Below are 16,997 nucleotides of genomic sequence, written 5' to 3' on the forward strand. Positions count from 1 at the left end.
TGCTTGCTTGCTTGAGAGGCTCCCACCAGCCTCCGCTGTGCATTACGTCATTCCTGCGCGCCGATCGGCGAAGGCCCGACTCCTCGCGTCGCATCGCGTTCGCGTCTCAGCTCTCGCCGGAAGCTTCCCGCTGGCCTTTCGTGCGCGTGCGCGGCTCCGGCAGTGCCTGTGAGGGAACGAGGCAGACGATGGCGGCCGCCTCTCTGTGGAAAGGGCTGGTCGGCGTCGGACTCTTCGCCCTGGCGCACGCGGCCTTCTCCGCCGCGCAGCGTGAGTGGCTCCGGCCTCCGCCTGCGGCGGCAGCGCCCCGTCCCCTCGCCCTACGCGCATGCGCACCCTGGCGGAGGGGGTGTCCTGGTGGGCTTCGGCGCCCCCCTCGCCGCCCGGCCCAGCCCCCCCTCCTGGGAAGGGGCGGGGGGCGCCGAGGGTTCCGAGGCGGGGCGGGGGCGCGAGCAGGACGTGTCTTCTGGAATGTGCCGCCTCCCAGGGGGGGGTCCCAAGGGCCGCTCGGGTTCCTGGCTGGCCCAGGGCCGCCAGCGTTTCCCCGCCTCACCTACAGGGAGGGAGGGAATTCCGCCTGCCGCGTTTAGAGGAAAGGGAGGAGGTCCGTGTCGTAAATTGCGAGGGTAGAATTAACCAGTGCCGGATTTACGTATAAGCTCAAGCTCTAGCATAGGGCCCCACTCTTTTGGGGGGCCCAAAAAAATTAAGGGGGGAAAAACCTGGATGTACATTTCCAAAATATAAGTTCAACAATTACTTTGATAAAATACATATTTTGTTATATGCAAATGGCTTTAGATACCTGTGAGGTCCATAAATTACCATATAGCATATACTCAACACAAAAAACAGCAACAATTTGTTGTGGACAAAGGACAGCTGGACATATCAAGGGCCCCATTACCTTCAGGAGCTTATAGCTTAGGGCCTCATCAAGCCTAAATCTGGCCCTGACCACCACGGAGAAGAACGTGGCTGTGCAGCATGGGAATTGTGGAAGAGTTAGAAGGGGATCCCGTGGGACATCCAGGGCAAATGCAGGAGCAGTTTGTAGGCACAATCCTGCTCTGGTTGACTGCGTTCAGTAGGGCTTGCTCTCAAGTAAGGGTGCATAGGGCTGTAGCCTTGCTGTGGGTGAAGCTTACGCTGATTGGAGCCCGCAACTTTTTTCAGGTGTGTGAGACATCAGGAGATTGAATTTTATGAGACGCTAGCTAGTGAAATACCCATTATTACGTATGGCAGCCATTGGAACCTGGGAGGGTTGGATTGTTGCCTCCTCACATTCCCAGATACTGAGCATTGTACGCATTCCCGGTACCATCCTGATTTCTGGTTTTTGTCCATGCTCGACTGTGGTGGGAAAATGTCAGACCTTATCTTAGGCTGTGTAGTTGTTGGATCCCAAGACCTTAAAAAGAACAGTCCACAAAAGGTTTCTCTGTAGCACTATGATGGTGAATGGCACCTGGTGAAATTTTGCCTTTATGTTCGTCTCATAGAATTCTAAGCCTGGCAGTGAATAGAACAAAGACTTTAAATGGGTGGAAATGGAACTTGATGTGGAAAGACTATGGGGTGTAGTGGGTGGAATAGGAGTGCCATTAGAAGTCAAGGGGATCAGTTGGATTGGTGTGACACCAGCGTACACTGTGGGAGAGAGGTTGGGAGAACTAGGCTGGTGTTAGGATAAAGGCAGCTGGTGAGTAGCAGGTGCTTGACTAAGGCAATAGGGAATAGATGTATCAAGTATGATGTGGAGACAGTGTTTTTGTCAGTTGTGTGAATGAAGGGAGTCTTAAGCTCATCAGGTGGTGGTCATCTCAGCAGAAGTGCTGGATTAATCATGCAACTCCTGATGCAATGTGTTGCTTGATCTGGTCTCTACATCTGTAATTTGTACGCCAGATGAGCTAACAGTAACCATGCAAATCCCTTCAGGGTTATGTGCGTCAGTATGAATCCCCCAGATACAGCAGTCAAGATTTTAATGGGAACAGCTTGGTGGGAACATATCTAACCAGTTTTGTAATACAGTGGTACCTCGGGTTACGCTTTAGGTTATAAACTCCGCCCACCCAGAAATAGTACCTCGGATTAAGAACTTTGCTTCAGGATGAGAACAGAAATCGTGCGGCGCCAGCGGGAGGCCCCATTAGCTAAAGTGGTATCTCTGGTTAAGAACAGTTTCATGTTAAGAACGGACCTCCGGAATGAATTAAGTACTTAACCTGAGGTACCATTGTATCTATATTGGTTACTGGTTTGCTTCGAAACTCTGTTCAAGTTGTTGGTTTTAACCTTGGAAACTCATAAATGCTTGAGACTCTGGTCCCTAAGGTTTGCCTTCTCCCACATCAGCCTTCAGTAAGATCTCCTACTGAGGCCCCTCTGAGAGCCACCACCATTAAAAGTAATGTGGGCAATAATGAAGGAGAGGGTTTTCTCATATGTGGCAGGCCAGTTGTAGAGTATAATTTAAAGTAGTATTGGGGAATGCTGTATTTTAGAAGATACTTCATGTTTTGCTGCTTTAATTGCTATTTCACATGTGCATTCTGCTGTGTTGACTACTTTTCATTATATATTATTTTATTTAAAAATTGCATTGCATACCACTCTAGGATAAATATTAAGAAGAGTAGTATAGAAATACCAAAAATGGATGAGTAGCTGGGCTAGTAATTTCATGGGCCTCTCCTGGAACTGTCAAACAATGGGTTTTGGTGACTGGACTGGTGGCATACTGCCAGACCTTGGCCTAGTCCATAAAATACTTGGATTGAAGGCAGCCAATGTGAATTCCCCATTTGTATCTTTTTGCTCTAACATAGATTGTAATCTGTGGGGTAGGGACAGATTCTCTCTGATATGGGCACTTGGACACTGTTCAAGTAACCAGTTAAAATTGTACGGTATCGGCTTGTCACCCCAACTCTATATATGTGTACTGACACCCTGGCCAACAAACATGAGTGACTGCTGACATAGTACCAGTTGTAACATTTTCAGCTTAGTTGTGAAATTGCATTGTGAATTTGCACAAACTCCCATATTTCTGGATCAGGGCAGTCAGTTGAACAGGAGAAGCTAGATGGTGGAGTGATTTGTTTCTGTTGCTGGCAGTGATTCCCTGTTATGACAAGTTTGGGAGAACAGTTTAATATGCATACTGAAGCAACAGACTGGTTGCCTTTAGTTGAAATAGTGATTAGTGGTTGTCTAAATGAGCTTGAGGCCTTTCTGTAAGATACATGAGGAGAAGGGTCATGGCATGCAGAAAGTCTGTGGTTCAGTCCCAGACATCTCCAGGTATGTATGGGCAAGACCTGACTGAAGCCCTGCAGAACTGTTGCCAATCCTTGTGGACAAGTGCACTAAAGAACTGACTTGGAATAAGGCAGCAGAGAGCTACCAGTGATTCTCTTGCATTACTCAGTTATAGCTGTTGGACACATTTCTCTTGTGTGCACTATGGAGATTAGTTAATCCACCAAGGCAAGATTTGAAGATCTGATTAATAATCAGAAAGAGAAACTGAGGTGGAGGTGGCTTTTTACCTGTAGTGGAGTTGATAGAAAACCCAGCTGTGTGGCCCCTTTTTTGCTCCGCGAACATAGAAAGGAAATCAGATTAATTTACCAGCATGTCTTCATTTTGCAGATCGCTCCTACATGAGATTAACAGAAAAGGAAGATGAAACTTTGCCAATAGATGTAAGTTAAATGTTCTTTTTCTTTCAGTGATGCAAGTGTTGACTTGACTGTGATCCATAAGATGACACATTTCCATTTAAACTAGTATGGTTGCAATGGAATAAGGTGGGGGGATGAAACATTCAGGAACAAATTAAACGTTTTCACTGGCTTGTGGACTTGTATGGATAGTGTACTGTGTAACTTAATTCTGGCTTTTGTTTTTTACTTTGCCCTGTTTCTACAAACTGAATCTGAGCTCTTGTGTCACCATGCTTCTTCCCCTAATCTGCAGCCTGCATTGCAGTGTGACTGAGATTCATCTGAAATTTGGCATCTTCCTCTTCTCCCTTAGCAGCATTCCTTTAGGAATTGCCACTCTCTCCAGTCAGTTCTTTGAAAGCCTCTGCTTTACTCCCCATACTCTGCAGAAGAAATAGCCTCTCCCTCTAGCATTTGGCAGGTATTTCTTTGCATGGAGCTGTTGTGTGGTATCTGCTATCCACTTTCCAGCCTAATGTAATCATCCTTCAAAAATTATTACGTATCAGTGTGAGGCATCCTACCCATTCCCACCCACCTCTGCCCCTCCTCCTTTCCACACTAGAGGACTAGATAAGGTTGAGAAGTAGTTGCCAGGCTCATGCCTATTCAGCCATGTAAATAACTTGAGGTGTCTCAAGTCCAAAATTAATCCTGCTGCATTGCACATTTCTGAAGCCGTGAGATTTCCCATCTTGAAAAGCACAGTGGTTGGATATTTAAGACCAAACATGAGGGGGAATTCTATTAGTAGTATTTTACCTAAGTCACTCAAGTGCTGTTTACTTTTTAATTTGTTACAGATAGTGCTTCAAACACTGTTGGCCTTTGCGGTTACCTGTTACGGCATAGTACATATTGCAGGGGAATTTAAAGACATGGATGCTACTTCAGAGCTGAAGAATAAGTATGTTTTTACCCATTTCTTTCTGCTGACATTATTACTTTGCTCAGTGCTTTGCTTTTTATTCTTCCCCCCACCCTTTACACAACCCTTTACATCAGGCAGTCTTCCAGTTCTGTTTAAAGAGGAGGGTTTCTCTCTCCTGATCAATTAGAAGACGTTTAGCAGTTGTTATTTCATAATTTGCACAATGCTGTAAGATTGAGAAACTACAGCTTGCTGTACTTCCCTCTCACACATGGCAAAGTTAAAAGAAACCTGTTCTATGCTGCATATCTATTAGTAATTGTTATTACTGGATTTATTACTTACTTTTTCTTTGCTACTGCAACTCAAAGCAACTTACACACATTAAAACCAGGGGTGTGGGGGTGTGTATCCCCACCCACTCTAAAAGACCAGATAGTTAAGAGCCAGATGCCTGGTTAAAAAGGAAAGTTTTTGCCATGTTGACTATGAAACCTACATGATTAGCAGGTATCCACCATCTGAATATCAGCAGAAAAATAGGAAGGCTGTAACCTTCATGCCCAATTCTTGTTGGACTCTTGTGGGAAGCAGGAGGAAGGAACAGATGGCCGCTTGATCCAGCAAGACTCTTCATGGGGTGATGGGAGCCAAAGGGAGATTGCTCAGGAAGCGGTGGAGATCATTGAGAAAATGGTAGAACAGGCTCTTCAGTTAACGCATCCTGGACTTCTGCTGCTTTTTCTGCCTCCCATTATCCTACCAGGCTCTGGCCTTAACTCCATCTTATTGCCACATTTTTGGTAGCCATCTTTGGCCTGGCCCCAGCATCCTTCTCTGTCTTGATGCCCCAGTGTGGTTCCTGTGGTTTGTCACCCCTGCTGCTGCTGCTACTGCTACTTCTAGCTAAGAACAGATCATATTTTTATCTTGGAGTTTGATTCTTATCTCTTTGCTTGCCTCCATTGCACTGTGTGTGTTTGCTGTTGCTGGTTTTTTTCATGTGATTTTAATTTTGATAAGCTACCCTGAGCATTGCATATTCGTTTGAAGGGTGGAATAGAAATTCTTACTAGTATTGGGGCAGGAGGCCAAGTTTGAACTTTTTAATATGTCGAAGGAAGATCTGAAGGTAACCTTGATTATGGCATTTTAACCAGAATAGGACTGTGAATTAACACTTATGATTTGTTGCCAATTGCACTTCTCTCCTTTTTGTTCTGCTTTTTGTTTCAGGACATTTGACACATTAAGGAACCATCCATCCTTCTACGTTTTTAATCACCGGGGCAGAGTATTATTCCAGTCCCCAGACACGGTCCATTCTTCCTCCAGCAGGGATGCTTTGTCGTCTAGCGCATCGCTGAAGTTGCGAAAATTCGAACCTCTTCGCCGTTAAAGATTTTTACAGATTATTATAAAAATAGAACAGGACACTGAGCTGTAACATTGGAGTTGGGGGTGTAAACACTTTTATTTTATTTCTGGAGCAGTATTTATATTGATCATCCAGACTTTATAAATATATATATAATTATTAAAAAGGACCTTCTTCAAACACTGTTAATGACAATGACTGAATTTTGAATTGGCAAAACAGTGTAAATTGTTGCTAGAATTATGCTGTGAAACATCACTTTACTTTTTGTCTATTAGCCCACCATCATGGTTGATTCGAATTTAGTGAAAACAAATTCTTTATTTCCCAAAAGTAGGTGATTGTTTTAATGCCACAGATGAGCACAGAAGAAAGGGGTATTGGCTGATGCTGCTGTTCTGTTGGATGCTGAGGAAGGGGCTGCTTTGTGTCCACCCCTTCCCTCCCATCCTTAACACAGAAGACAATGGTGATTGTGTTTCTTTCCTGTCTTCAGCACTTTGGCTGAAGTAATGTGGTTGCTGTTATGACCAGCATCAGAGACATTCAGACAGGCGGTTCTGAAGTGGGAGCTTTACCCAAACTGTTGCCAGGGACACAAAAGCTCCCTTCGTTTATTGCTCAGTGTCCTTGAGCTACCTTGAAATGCTCACAGGTTTTGAAGGGAAATGGATCATTTTTGAGAGCCATTGGAGATCTCACTGGGGGTTAGGCAGGAAGGATGCTTACATCCTTACTACACCATCTGTAGTCTCATCCACTTTACACCAAGCTCCTGCTAATTGTAGCAAGTGCAGGCTGTTGCCTAAGCTGGGAGCAAGGTGGATCGCAACAGGATTACTGCTGCAAAGCAGGAGGGCTGTACCTGAGGAAGGGCTGCAAGTCTGGGTGAGGATGGGACTGCTACATGAGCAAGTGGCTTATAACGTACAAGGATCTCAGGGACTGCTTAGGATGTCTGTCTTGAGATGCCACAAGGCTGTTCAGTTTGTTCTTGTAACATGGACAAGTTGTTTCCTGACTTTCTGCTCAGAAGGGTGCATTTTAATCCAGCTCCCTCCATTTAGAAGTGTGCACTCTCACTGAAAACGTAGGACGAAGTTTGTCCAGAGGTGGGAGAGCTGCTTTGCTTTTGTTTAAACAATTTACCCCGTTTGTCTTGTTTTTCCACTTTGCTGCATTGCTCTTTTGCTAATGGCATCTCCGAGTCACCTGCCTTGGAGCATGTGGGGTGTTTAAGCAGAGGGAATAGATTCCTGTCAATTCACTAAATTTAGTTTGTCTCCATGTTTGTTTGCCATAGATTTAAACTGGTTGGAGTGGGCTGCAGGAAAGCTGTCAGTCTCTCCTTGGCTGCAATGGCGTGTTTACATTTTACTTTTTCTGCAGTGAAAGAAAGGGGCCCCATCCACTTGTGGCAGCACAGTATAGACGCATGGGCATCAACTGCTGGTGCACTTGTGATAGAATAAAACAATGCATTCCACCCAGTATGGTTTGCTCTTTTCTCTGCATGGGGGTTCCTGGTTCCACAAAAGGCACCCTAACCACAGGGGTCAGGATGGTTGAGCTGTGAATGTAAAGAAGACATGGCCTTGTTTAAACTCAGATTGCTGCTTGTCCATGGAAGTTGTTTTAGTGTTACAGTCCCCCCCAAGTACACGCAGTGGCAAACTGAACATAAAGTCTGTTGTTATGTCATGGCCTTACTGTTCCCTACCATCCCTTGTCCTGGAGTGAAAACTCCTGCTTTGTAAAACCTGAAACAGTGCTTCGGAACTAAAACAACTTCCAGTTGAGGGTCTCCCAGCACATTTTCAGAATTACAGCTGCTATTGTTGGGAGTTAAGAGCCAAGTTTTTCTTGACCCTGTATTGGTGATCTGGGCTGCATAAAAGGATCTTGTCCCTTGTGGTAACCCGGCTCCCTGTGGATCTCATTGCATAAAATTGAGGTGGGGTGAGAAAAGTACCCAATCCAATCTTGCAGCACAGTCCTGAATGTTTGCTAGGAAAAGGTTGCACAGTGCAGTGGAGCTTGTGGGCTAGTGGCTGTGCATAAGAGAATGGGTGGTGTCACAGGTGTCCTTCAGTTTGAACTCCCCTCCCCCGTCTTAGTACCATGTATGAAAATCATTTTCACCTAAACTCTCCTTATTAACCAGGTGCCTACAAACCTGGCAAGAACCTGCTTTGGGTTGCCAAAAAGGCTCCACAGCAGGGCATCGCTGCATGAACGGAGTCCTCCCCATGTTTATGTTTTAAGTTTGCAACCTATTGAATGCCCTTTGGGAATTTAAACTTGCAAGGAGTAGCAGCTTGAACCTCCAGCATTGACATTAACTATCACGTGTGCAAAACTTGTTCTTTCATTTTTGATCTTGCATTGCCTAATAAAGAACCAACATCCTTAAAAAGCACATGGGGTATGAATTCTTTCTTCAAGGATTGAACAAAGAAAAATGCCACTTTTATAAAGCTGAAGGGTGGTTTTAAATACACCCATTATTTTCCCTTTTATTCGAAAAAGGCTTGTGTTTTACTGCACTTGCTGCTGTACTGGATTGAATTTGCCTTCTGGTTTGCATAGAGCAGTGGTGGTTGGCAACCTTTTTAAGCCCACAGGCACAACAAAGGTAAAAGACTCCTGGATGGTTAAGTCCAGTCAAAGGTGACACTGGGGTTGCGTCGCTCATCTCGCTTTCAGGCCAAGGGAGCTGGTGTTTGTCCACAGACAGCTTTCTGCGTCCTGTGGCCAGCAGGACTAAACCGCTTCTGGCACAACGGAACACCATGACGGAAACACCGTTTACCTTCCCGCCACAGTGATACCTATTTATCTACCTGCACTGGTGTGCTTTCAAACTCCTAGTTTGGCAGAGGCTGGGACAGAGCAACGGGAGCTCACCCTGTCATGGGGATTCAAACCGCCAACCTTCCAATTAGCAAGCCCAAGAGGCTCAGTGGTTTAGACCACAGCGCCACCCGCGTCCCTTCTACAGGCACAGTAGAAACTTACGGGCTACTATAGAACACTTTTCCCAGGCCTTATTTCAGGAGGAAGACATTGCCAGGAAAGCATGCAAGCAGCTGAATCCTAGTGCTACTGTTAGAAGCCCATGACTTGAATTCTCTGCACAAAAAGCTTACCTGTTTTTTGAAAAGCTAGCATTACTTCCCACCATCTGAGTTGGCAACTTCTTTTGAATATGTAAGATTTTTTCAGTATAAGATTATTGAGGCAGGCAGAGCTCCAGCTTTAGCCTGAAGTAGCAGCATAGGAGCAGCTCCTCTATTTCAGACACCCCCACTAGAATTTTATAAATAGCAGCTAAATTAGATAGCTGTGGCCGTGTCTGTTTACGCCAGGGGTAGGCAACTTAAGGCCCGGGGGCCAGATGTGGCCCAATTGCCTTCTCAATCTGGCCCGTGGACGATCTGGGAATCAGCATGTTTTTACATGAGTAGAATGTGTGCCCCTCTGGGTTATTTGTGGGGCATAGGAATTTGTTCACTCCCCCCCCCCCAATATAGTCTGGCCCACCACATGGTCTGAGGGACGGTGGACCGGCCTATGGCTGGAAAAGGTTGCTGACCCCTGGTTTACACCCACACAGGTGAGAGGAAGTTCTAAGGAGCTGCTATTCTAAAGCGATTGCAATACACAAAATGCATTTTCCCGTCTCTTGGGATAAAAGTAGTGGTTGAGTTTTGATAGCAACACCAACCCTTTCTCTGCGACATGCCTCTCCCTTGTATTGGTACCACTGTATTATGGCAAACAGCCATGCAGAATACACCTAATTTGCCTAGCAAGTAAATTTTAACATAGTTGAAATTGCCTGCCTAGCCAGTAATTCCGATGAACTCTGCTTACTAAATTTAAAATCTGTTCCAACTCATTAGTTAGCACCATTAGCTAAGGAGCAATAACAGCCAGCATGCAAGTAGTTACTCCGTACTCCACACTGAGAACTAGCAATCTGATAAATCAGGGATGTGGTACCTGCTTTTCTCTTGAGACTGCAATTTCCATCCGCCCCACCCAGCTTGGCCAGTGGTCAGGGAGGAGGGAACTCTTGTCCAGGAGCACGGGGACAGCCATATGCTGCTGCTCAGTAGAAAGTTTTCATGGAAGCCTTTTGAAGACAGGTGTAAGCTGCAGTTTTTCAATCTAAACCAGACTTCTTATTTGTTCCAAAGTTGCTTTAAACAAGTTTGTCTACAGGTAAAAAATGGGCAATCAAGTATTCCCTCATGTAAACATTTTCTCAAAGATAATGCATGGTGGTGGCGGCTGTAAAAATAAGACCTGCACACATGAATGATTCAAATTTGGACTCGCAGCTAGTTGGGTATATACTGCAAATCTTGAAATATTTTGTCACCAGTTTACTTAAGCAGAGGTGTACTCTGCAGTACCCAAATTTGTGTTTTGCCACAGGACCTCCTTGCTCCCCTCACACTTGGTAGAAGTGAGGTCCCAATTTCTTCTGGTCTGAGGCCTTTAGCACGGAGGCTGTCAGCTTTCACATGCCAGCATGGTTAATAGGATGCCTCTCCAAAGTTTTAGAAGTTAGGAATTTTTAAAGCTAAACAGAGCAGGCAGACGCACCTGTGCATGAGGCAACATCAAAATGCAGATGTGCATTAGACAGTCTACTTCAAAATAAAAGAACCCCTGCAACTGGTCATCTACAGAAGTGACATCTTAATTACTTGTCTCAACTCCCATTGTCTACCGCCTACTGAATCTCCCCTTCCCTCCCTAGAGATGTTTAGGGCAAAGCAGAGCAGCTGAAGATTACTTCAGTGCAGGAAAATGAGACAAACTACACAATTAGGGTTTTATTTTTAGCACTCACATAGGTATGTGTTTTGTGCATGTGTCTTCTACCATGATTCCAGGGAGAGCCCTGCCTTGTTTTGCCAATACCAGCCTGAAGAACTGGCAAATTGTGTTCACACAAGATGAGCCACCAAAAGGACCTAGCTTCAGAGAAATTATGTCCACAACCAGTATCTGTCAGCCAAGGTTATCCTTAGCCAAAAGCACACATGGCCAATGGCCATGAAATGGGAGAGCAGCTCAAGTCTTTAGAAGGTTCTGCTCATGATTAGACCAAATTGGGAATGGGCTTCTGCTAGAGAAACACACACCAGCTTGTTCACACATGGGGTTCTGGAAGATAAATCAAGTAAGTATGAAAATGTACTTCAGTATGTTGCCTCAAATCACTACAACAGGGGCCCCGATCTTCATTTGCTTTCCCTTTATCTCCTCACCATTCCTTGCCCTACAAGGACAAGGAATGTTTGTTTAAGACTACAACTCCCATCTGTCCATGCACAATATGGTTGTGCTGGCTGGAGTTGATGGGGGTCATCAGTTGTAAAAGGCTGCGCTCTCCCACTGCAAAAAGGCGGGGGGGGGGGAATCATGAAGAATCCAAGGCCTTGCTCTGTCAGAAGAACAAATCTGAGAAGTGACTTAAGAAGACTGCTGTGTAGCTGTCCTGGAATCAGCACACCAGATGAGTAATGTCAAGTCTTTTGTCATCGCAGTGGCTTATCTTTTGCCTTTGGATTTTTCCTTTATCCAATTTTGGCTCAGCCAGCAATTACAAAGCAGCAAGTCAGTCAGTGCCACGGAGTTCAGCTTAAAAGATTACTCAAAGCATGGCTTCAAACACTCTCTGCATTAAGTCTTTCCAACAGAGAGCTGGCAGGTTGGGACAGTAGGGGGTTTATGACAGCACCAGAGTCAGGCCATAGTGCATCCAAGTACCGACACTAAGTGTTAAGAATGGCAGAAAGGTCAGTTATCAGACACCATTCCTGCTGAAATGCAAGTTGTGCAGGCCCAAAACCCAGGTCATTGTCTGCACCCCATGCTATAATGGCAGCTGGAAGGGAAACGTGCTTGGGCCACCCTTGCCAGAACTAGGTCAGAGCTCCTTCTGCTCGTTTGCCTTTTCTCCTCTATGTAGGAGAGGCAGCCCCTATTCTTCGGATCTGGGATGCTTCCACCTGGGAGTTGCAAGTCTTCTTGATGGGGGCATACAGTAGAAGCTTCCCTCATCAAGGGTTAGATAAAATGTGAGCCAAACTAGTGCTGTGGCAGCAGCTGCTCAAATTCAAAACTGAAGCTCTGTTGCTTCAAAGCAGGGAAGACTGGGCCTAATGTAAGGAGCTTCGTATCCCATTGAAGGGCCCAAACAAAAAGCCATTAGCATTCAAGGCAAGGAGAAGAAGGAGTCACCCCACTCCTGGCACCACCATGGAATGCAAAGGGACAATCTGCCAGTAACTGAAGAACATAATGTGGAAAGTCAGGTGGCAACTATAGTCAAAGCAAACCATGTGAACCAGCTCCTCCTGCAAAGAAGAAATGTGCATTCCAAGAGTTAAAGTGGTCTTTTGGAGGAAGGAGGGAAGACAACAGCAGGGGTCTTCTGTGTTTGGGGTCTTTTGTTTCTTGTGCTTGCAGGCAACTGGGATTACCAGAGATTCCTCATCAGCACCTCATTCAGATTAGGCATTTCTTAGGAAACCATAAAATGATTTTTATTATTTACAAGTGCTAAAAAAATTCATCTCTCATACACACACACATACACACACTCTGTTTGATATATCAAATTAAGGATCTGGTAAACAACACTGTCCAAAATAATCTCTTTTCATATGAACATTTAAAAAGTAAAACACACACACAATATTTGGGGGACAGGGATTGTTTTTGTTTGTTTTTTAAAAACCCCAAAGTTTCCTTCTAAGCGCTTCCAAGGCCAAGTCCACGTGAAGAGTCTCCGTCCTCCTCACAAGATGAAAGAGAACTGAAGTCAGGACCTGGGGAGCCTCAGGCACGCGCTTTCATAAAGTCTGCAGACAAAAGAGAAGAGAGGCTGAGGTAGGTTGCTTAGCGGCTACCAGGAGCAGCAGTCACAGGCCTCTTGACCACTTTTCCTCAACCCAGTTTCAGCAGCTGCTTTACTCTCAAATTCAATGTTACTCTGAAAACTCATGCCTGGGTCGGCTGCCAGTTCTCAGGAACTTTTGCCTTCGTGTCTGTAGCAGCAACATGCACTACCATCACGAAGGGATTTCTCTCTCTCCTCTTTTTTTTCCTTTTTCAACATAGGCTCTCTCCAACACAAGCGCAGATAAAACGTATGCATTTTTGTTTTACCAGATTCGACCTGCTGCCTAAAGCAGCTCTTTAAAAAGTGTCTTAGAACAAAGGTTCAAATGAGTAAATTCTCATCACCTGCGGCAGAGGGCAGCACTGAGTGTTTTTCTTCAGCCCATTGAGCAGATCAGGCCCTTCAATGTGAGGTGGGGAGGGAGGACGCCAGACCCCCTGCAGCAAATCCATCAAGGTCACAGCTCAGTTTCCATTGAGAGAGGCTTGCAAGCATAAAAACTCAACCCTTCTTCTCAGACTCCAACAGAAAAGCCGCCTGAGTGCCAGGGGCAGCTGCCGCCACGTCCTCTTCCGCTCCTCTGCAACACAGCAAACTTGTTCTCCCTGGCCCATGCACTCGTCTTGCTGGGGCATTATTATCTACTGTTGACATGATTAACTCTGTTGTGCAGGCTGTTGAACTCTATTTCCTCTAGTATTCTCTCTAAGTGCTGAATTAACACCCGTTTTTTAAACCTAAGAGAAAGAGGGGGGGGGAAGGGGAGCAATTTAATGTGGGTTTTGCACTTCTGTTCCAAGTTCCCCCTCTGAAACAAACAACTGCCTCTGCATTACTCTGCAGAACATATGCAGGGCCTAGGCTCACACACTCCTGTGCTTGTAATGTTACGTCCTCCCATCAACCCAGAAGCAAAAGAGGTTTCTCCCACCATCAAAAGCGGTGGTTTCAAAGAACATCATGCAGCACAACAGGCAAGAAGCAAACAGGCCACTATCAGAACACATGCACATATCTGCTCAAGCTTTGAACATGTCATCTGGATACAAACCTTGCTGCTTCCTTGATAGCAAATTCAATGAAATATTTTTGAATTTCAACAGGGCCTTGAACTTCTTCAAGGAGAGAGAAAATCTTTTCGAAATCTACAATTATAAAACAAAACAAAACGTGAGATCATGGTAGCATTGGTAAGTCCATCAGAATCCTGCCCTCAACCCTGCCCTGTGCTTCCAAGCAGTGGCTGCTATCTCAAACTCTCCCATGGTGGAATCTTTGCCCTTTTCAGACCCTCAGTGTCCTCCTAAAGGCCACTCCTCTTCTCTCCTGGGGCATAGCTGTTTGTGCAGGATCACATGGGACAAGCCTGGAGATAAATGAGTCAGTCTGCTGCCTCGACTTGACCCTCCTCATTGGAGAAAAGACACTTTCTCCTGCTAGCACCGATTTCCTCCTCTTCTCTTTGTAACAGCACCCCACACCAAACTGACAAATCACTTTCTCTCGTGGTCACGTTCCACAGGTTTCTAAATGTGAATTCCACTATGATAGGCAGCTGCTGCCATTTACAGATGAACTCAACAATTACATTTCTGCCAACTCTAAAAAAAGGGGGATCCTCACAAATTCCAAAAGGTGCCAAGCAAGACTGGCACCATAGCAAATGCCCCCCGCCCTCCCGGGAACTGAAGTGTCCCTGCAATAAATGATAGCGGCGGAGACTGAAATACCACGAGCTTCATCAGAGCCGCCTCCCATTTCACAACTGTGAAAAGTCGAGAGACTGCTTTTGGCTGCCCTGGTGCTCTTTCTAGGTTGATGGGAGCAACGCAAGACCTCCCTTCGGACAACCCAGCCCCCTCTCCAACACTCACTTCTCCCGGGCTTCCGGACCTCCTTCATCACTTTGATTTTGATCACTTCGTTGCTCCCTTCGAACATGCTGGGCGTGATTTTCACCGAATGGGGTGTGGTCCCGGGTGCGGATCCTGGCAGGAGTTTTGGGTCCCCTGAAGACACACTGTAGCTGACAGGTCTGCGAAGCAGGGAGCTGGCGACAGGCCTGAGGTCCAATCCGTCTTCCCCGAGGCAATTCAGTTCACTGGAGAGGGAGTCCACCTCGTTGGGCAGGTCGTCATCCATCAGGGCTGCTGGGGGCGGGGGGATCAAGGCCATCATGGGCACAGGCAGCCCGTCTCCCTGCTTGTCCAGGGACTGGAAGTGTTCAGCTTTCTTCTCACCGTTGCCATCCGGGACCATATTGCTATTTGCATCTGCCAGAAGAAAGAGCTCTCTTAGGGAAGTTTCCTAATGCTCACAGGCACGCCCAACCAGCAGATCAGTGGACGTCTGTGGTAGATCACTGGTTCCCCCCCAAAAGTCAACAGCTTCGACCTGAACCCCCCAAAAGGGACTTCCTGTTCCTTAAGAAAAGCTCAGGAACTTTGACCTGAATGCCCCAAAAAGGGCCTCCCCAAACCCCTTAGGGATCTCCTTCTCCCTAAAAAAAGCTCAACAACTTAGACCCCCCAAAAAGGTGGTAGATCACTGCCAGTCATCAACTCCGTGAGTAGATGGCAGTCTCTTGGGAGTTGGCCACCCCTGATTGTGTTTTTAATATTTGGTTGGGAGCCGCCTAGAAAGAAAGATAGATAAAACTTTATTCGCATTAGCCAATGGCCATAGCAACATAAAACAAACAATATATATAATTAAAAAGACAACAACGGGTAAAGAGGGCCGCCTGCAGTGGCAGGGAAAACCCAGCAGGATGGGCTGGGGTAGAAATAATAAATTATTAGTATTAGTAGTAGCTAAACACACAGCAGAAGGCACCTCCTAGGCAGCTCAAGATCCAACGTCTAGCAATGGGAGCACCACAGCAGAAAGCAAAAAATATGACCTTGAAAGGATGTGGGGAAAGTAATTTGATAGTTAATTACACAGTTAATCAGTCAAGAAACAAAACTAGCTAGGCTGCATTTAAACAACTCTTTCGTCAATGGTAAGGTGTAGCATGAATTAATTTTGATGGCAACCAACAGGAATGGCACCTGTGATTTAAAAAACAACAACTAACCTTTTGAGCCCTAATGGCCCTAAGATCAAGGTATCTAAAGGACCCACCCCAGGTCTCTTTGCTCCCAGGGAAACCAGGCCTGTTTCCTTACAGTGGTGGCCAAACTTGGCCCTCCAGCTGTTTTGGGACAATTCCCATCATCCTTAGCTACTGGTCCTGTTAGCTAGGGATGATGGGAGTTGTACTCCCAAAAGAGCTGGAGGGCTAAGTTGGGCCACCACTGCTTTACAAGCTCAGCTCTGGGATTCCATCAAGGTGGGAACAGGCTCCCCTTTTGTGGGCTCATCAGTGGCAACCCTTCTCTTAAAAAAAATAGTTTCTATTTTTTTATATAGTTTGTATTTGGTTCTTAAGGGGAGAGGGTCAGGGTTGCCAGGGATTGTGCCCAGCCGACAGAATGGCTGGGGCACGTTCCACAGGGGGGGGGTGTCTCTGGGACGCCCAATCTCAGTGCTCACGGACAGGAGGAGGAGTTACACTAAGACCAGACCCCATCATGACTGGATGGATAGTGGAATCAGCAAGGGAGACTCACACGACCTGTGCAATGCCAGGTCAATGATTCACAAGACTGCTGCCACCCACAACTTGAGCGTGGCTGAAGGACTTGACCTGGCCATGTGTGATGGACACTTGGTTTGATGAAGCAGACAGACCTGTCCTCCTTGTACACACAGCAACCTGGGTCATGTGGGCGGGCGGGAGTCGCCAGTGGTTTTTAGGGAGTCACTGGTTTGCACTGGGCGCCGTATTGGGAAGACCTAGTTCTCTGTGTGTTCCAGAAGCTAGGCAATGGGGCAATGCAGGATGCCTTTCCTCCCCGCTGCACCAAGGATTCCCTGTCTGAGCTGCTTCAGGTCGTGGCGGATGTTCTCCTGGAGACACCTAGTTTGGTTGTCCTAGGGGATTTTAACATCCACGCCAACACGACCTTACAAGGGGCTGCTCGGGACTTCGTGGAAAGCATGGCCTCCATGGGGCTGTCCCTGAACAAGTTTGGCCCA

At 46.2% G+C, this 16,997-nt stretch overlaps 2 protein-coding genes across 3 annotated transcripts in view; one reads left to right on the top strand and one right to left on the bottom strand.

The window, feature by feature from the left end:
* MMGT1 (membrane magnesium transporter 1) lies at positions 1-8,408 on the top strand. Its single transcript, XM_083723155.1, has 4 exons — positions 1-270; positions 3,667-3,719; positions 4,544-4,647; positions 5,848-8,408. The coding sequence occupies exons 1-4, from the start codon at positions 189-191 to the stop codon at positions 6,008-6,010; spliced, it is 402 nt and encodes a 133-aa protein (XP_083579281.1). The 5' UTR covers positions 1-188; the 3' UTR covers positions 6,011-8,408.
* Positions 8,409-12,529: 4,121 nt separating this feature from the next.
* LOC310836905 (integrator complex subunit 6-like) overlaps positions 12,530-16,997 on the bottom strand; it is a 41,669-nt gene continuing 37,201 nt past the window's right edge. Inside the window, exons 16-19 of one of the 2 annotated variants that reach the window (XR_014560307.1) lie at positions 14,789-15,187; positions 13,966-14,059; positions 13,259-13,651; positions 12,530-12,873 (exon numbers count right to left, since the gene is read on the bottom strand). Coding sequence is in view for 1 of the 2 variants with exons in the window: in XM_083722793.1 (XP_083578919.1) it covers positions 13,552-13,651; positions 13,966-14,059; positions 14,789-15,187 (593 nt within the window). In the remaining variant the exon portion in view is untranslated. Of the gene's footprint in view, positions 13,652-13,965; positions 14,060-14,788; positions 15,188-16,997 lie in introns of both variants that reach the window. The other variant, XM_083722793.1, reaches the window with a different exon arrangement.

This window comes from Podarcis gaigeae, assembly GCF_964106915.1.
Source record: "Podarcis gaigeae genome assembly, chromosome: Z".
In the NCBI taxonomy this organism is placed as follows: domain Eukaryota; kingdom Metazoa; phylum Chordata; class Lepidosauria; order Squamata; family Lacertidae; genus Podarcis; species Podarcis gaigeae.

Bases quoted from the DNA above. Each gene is read 5' to 3' on its own strand.
- MMGT1 (XM_083723155.1), top strand. From the start codon at position 189: ATGGCGGCCGCCTCTCTGTGGAAAGGGCTGGTCGGCGTCGGACTCTTC. The intron at 271-3,666 runs GTGAGTGGCTCC...TTCATTTTGCAG, and splicing joins GGCCTTCTCCGCCGCGCAGC to ATCGCTCCTACATGAGATTA. The intron at 4,648-5,847 runs GTATGTTTTTAC...TTTTTGTTTCAG, and splicing joins ACTTCAGAGCTGAAGAATAA to GACATTTGACACATTAAGGA.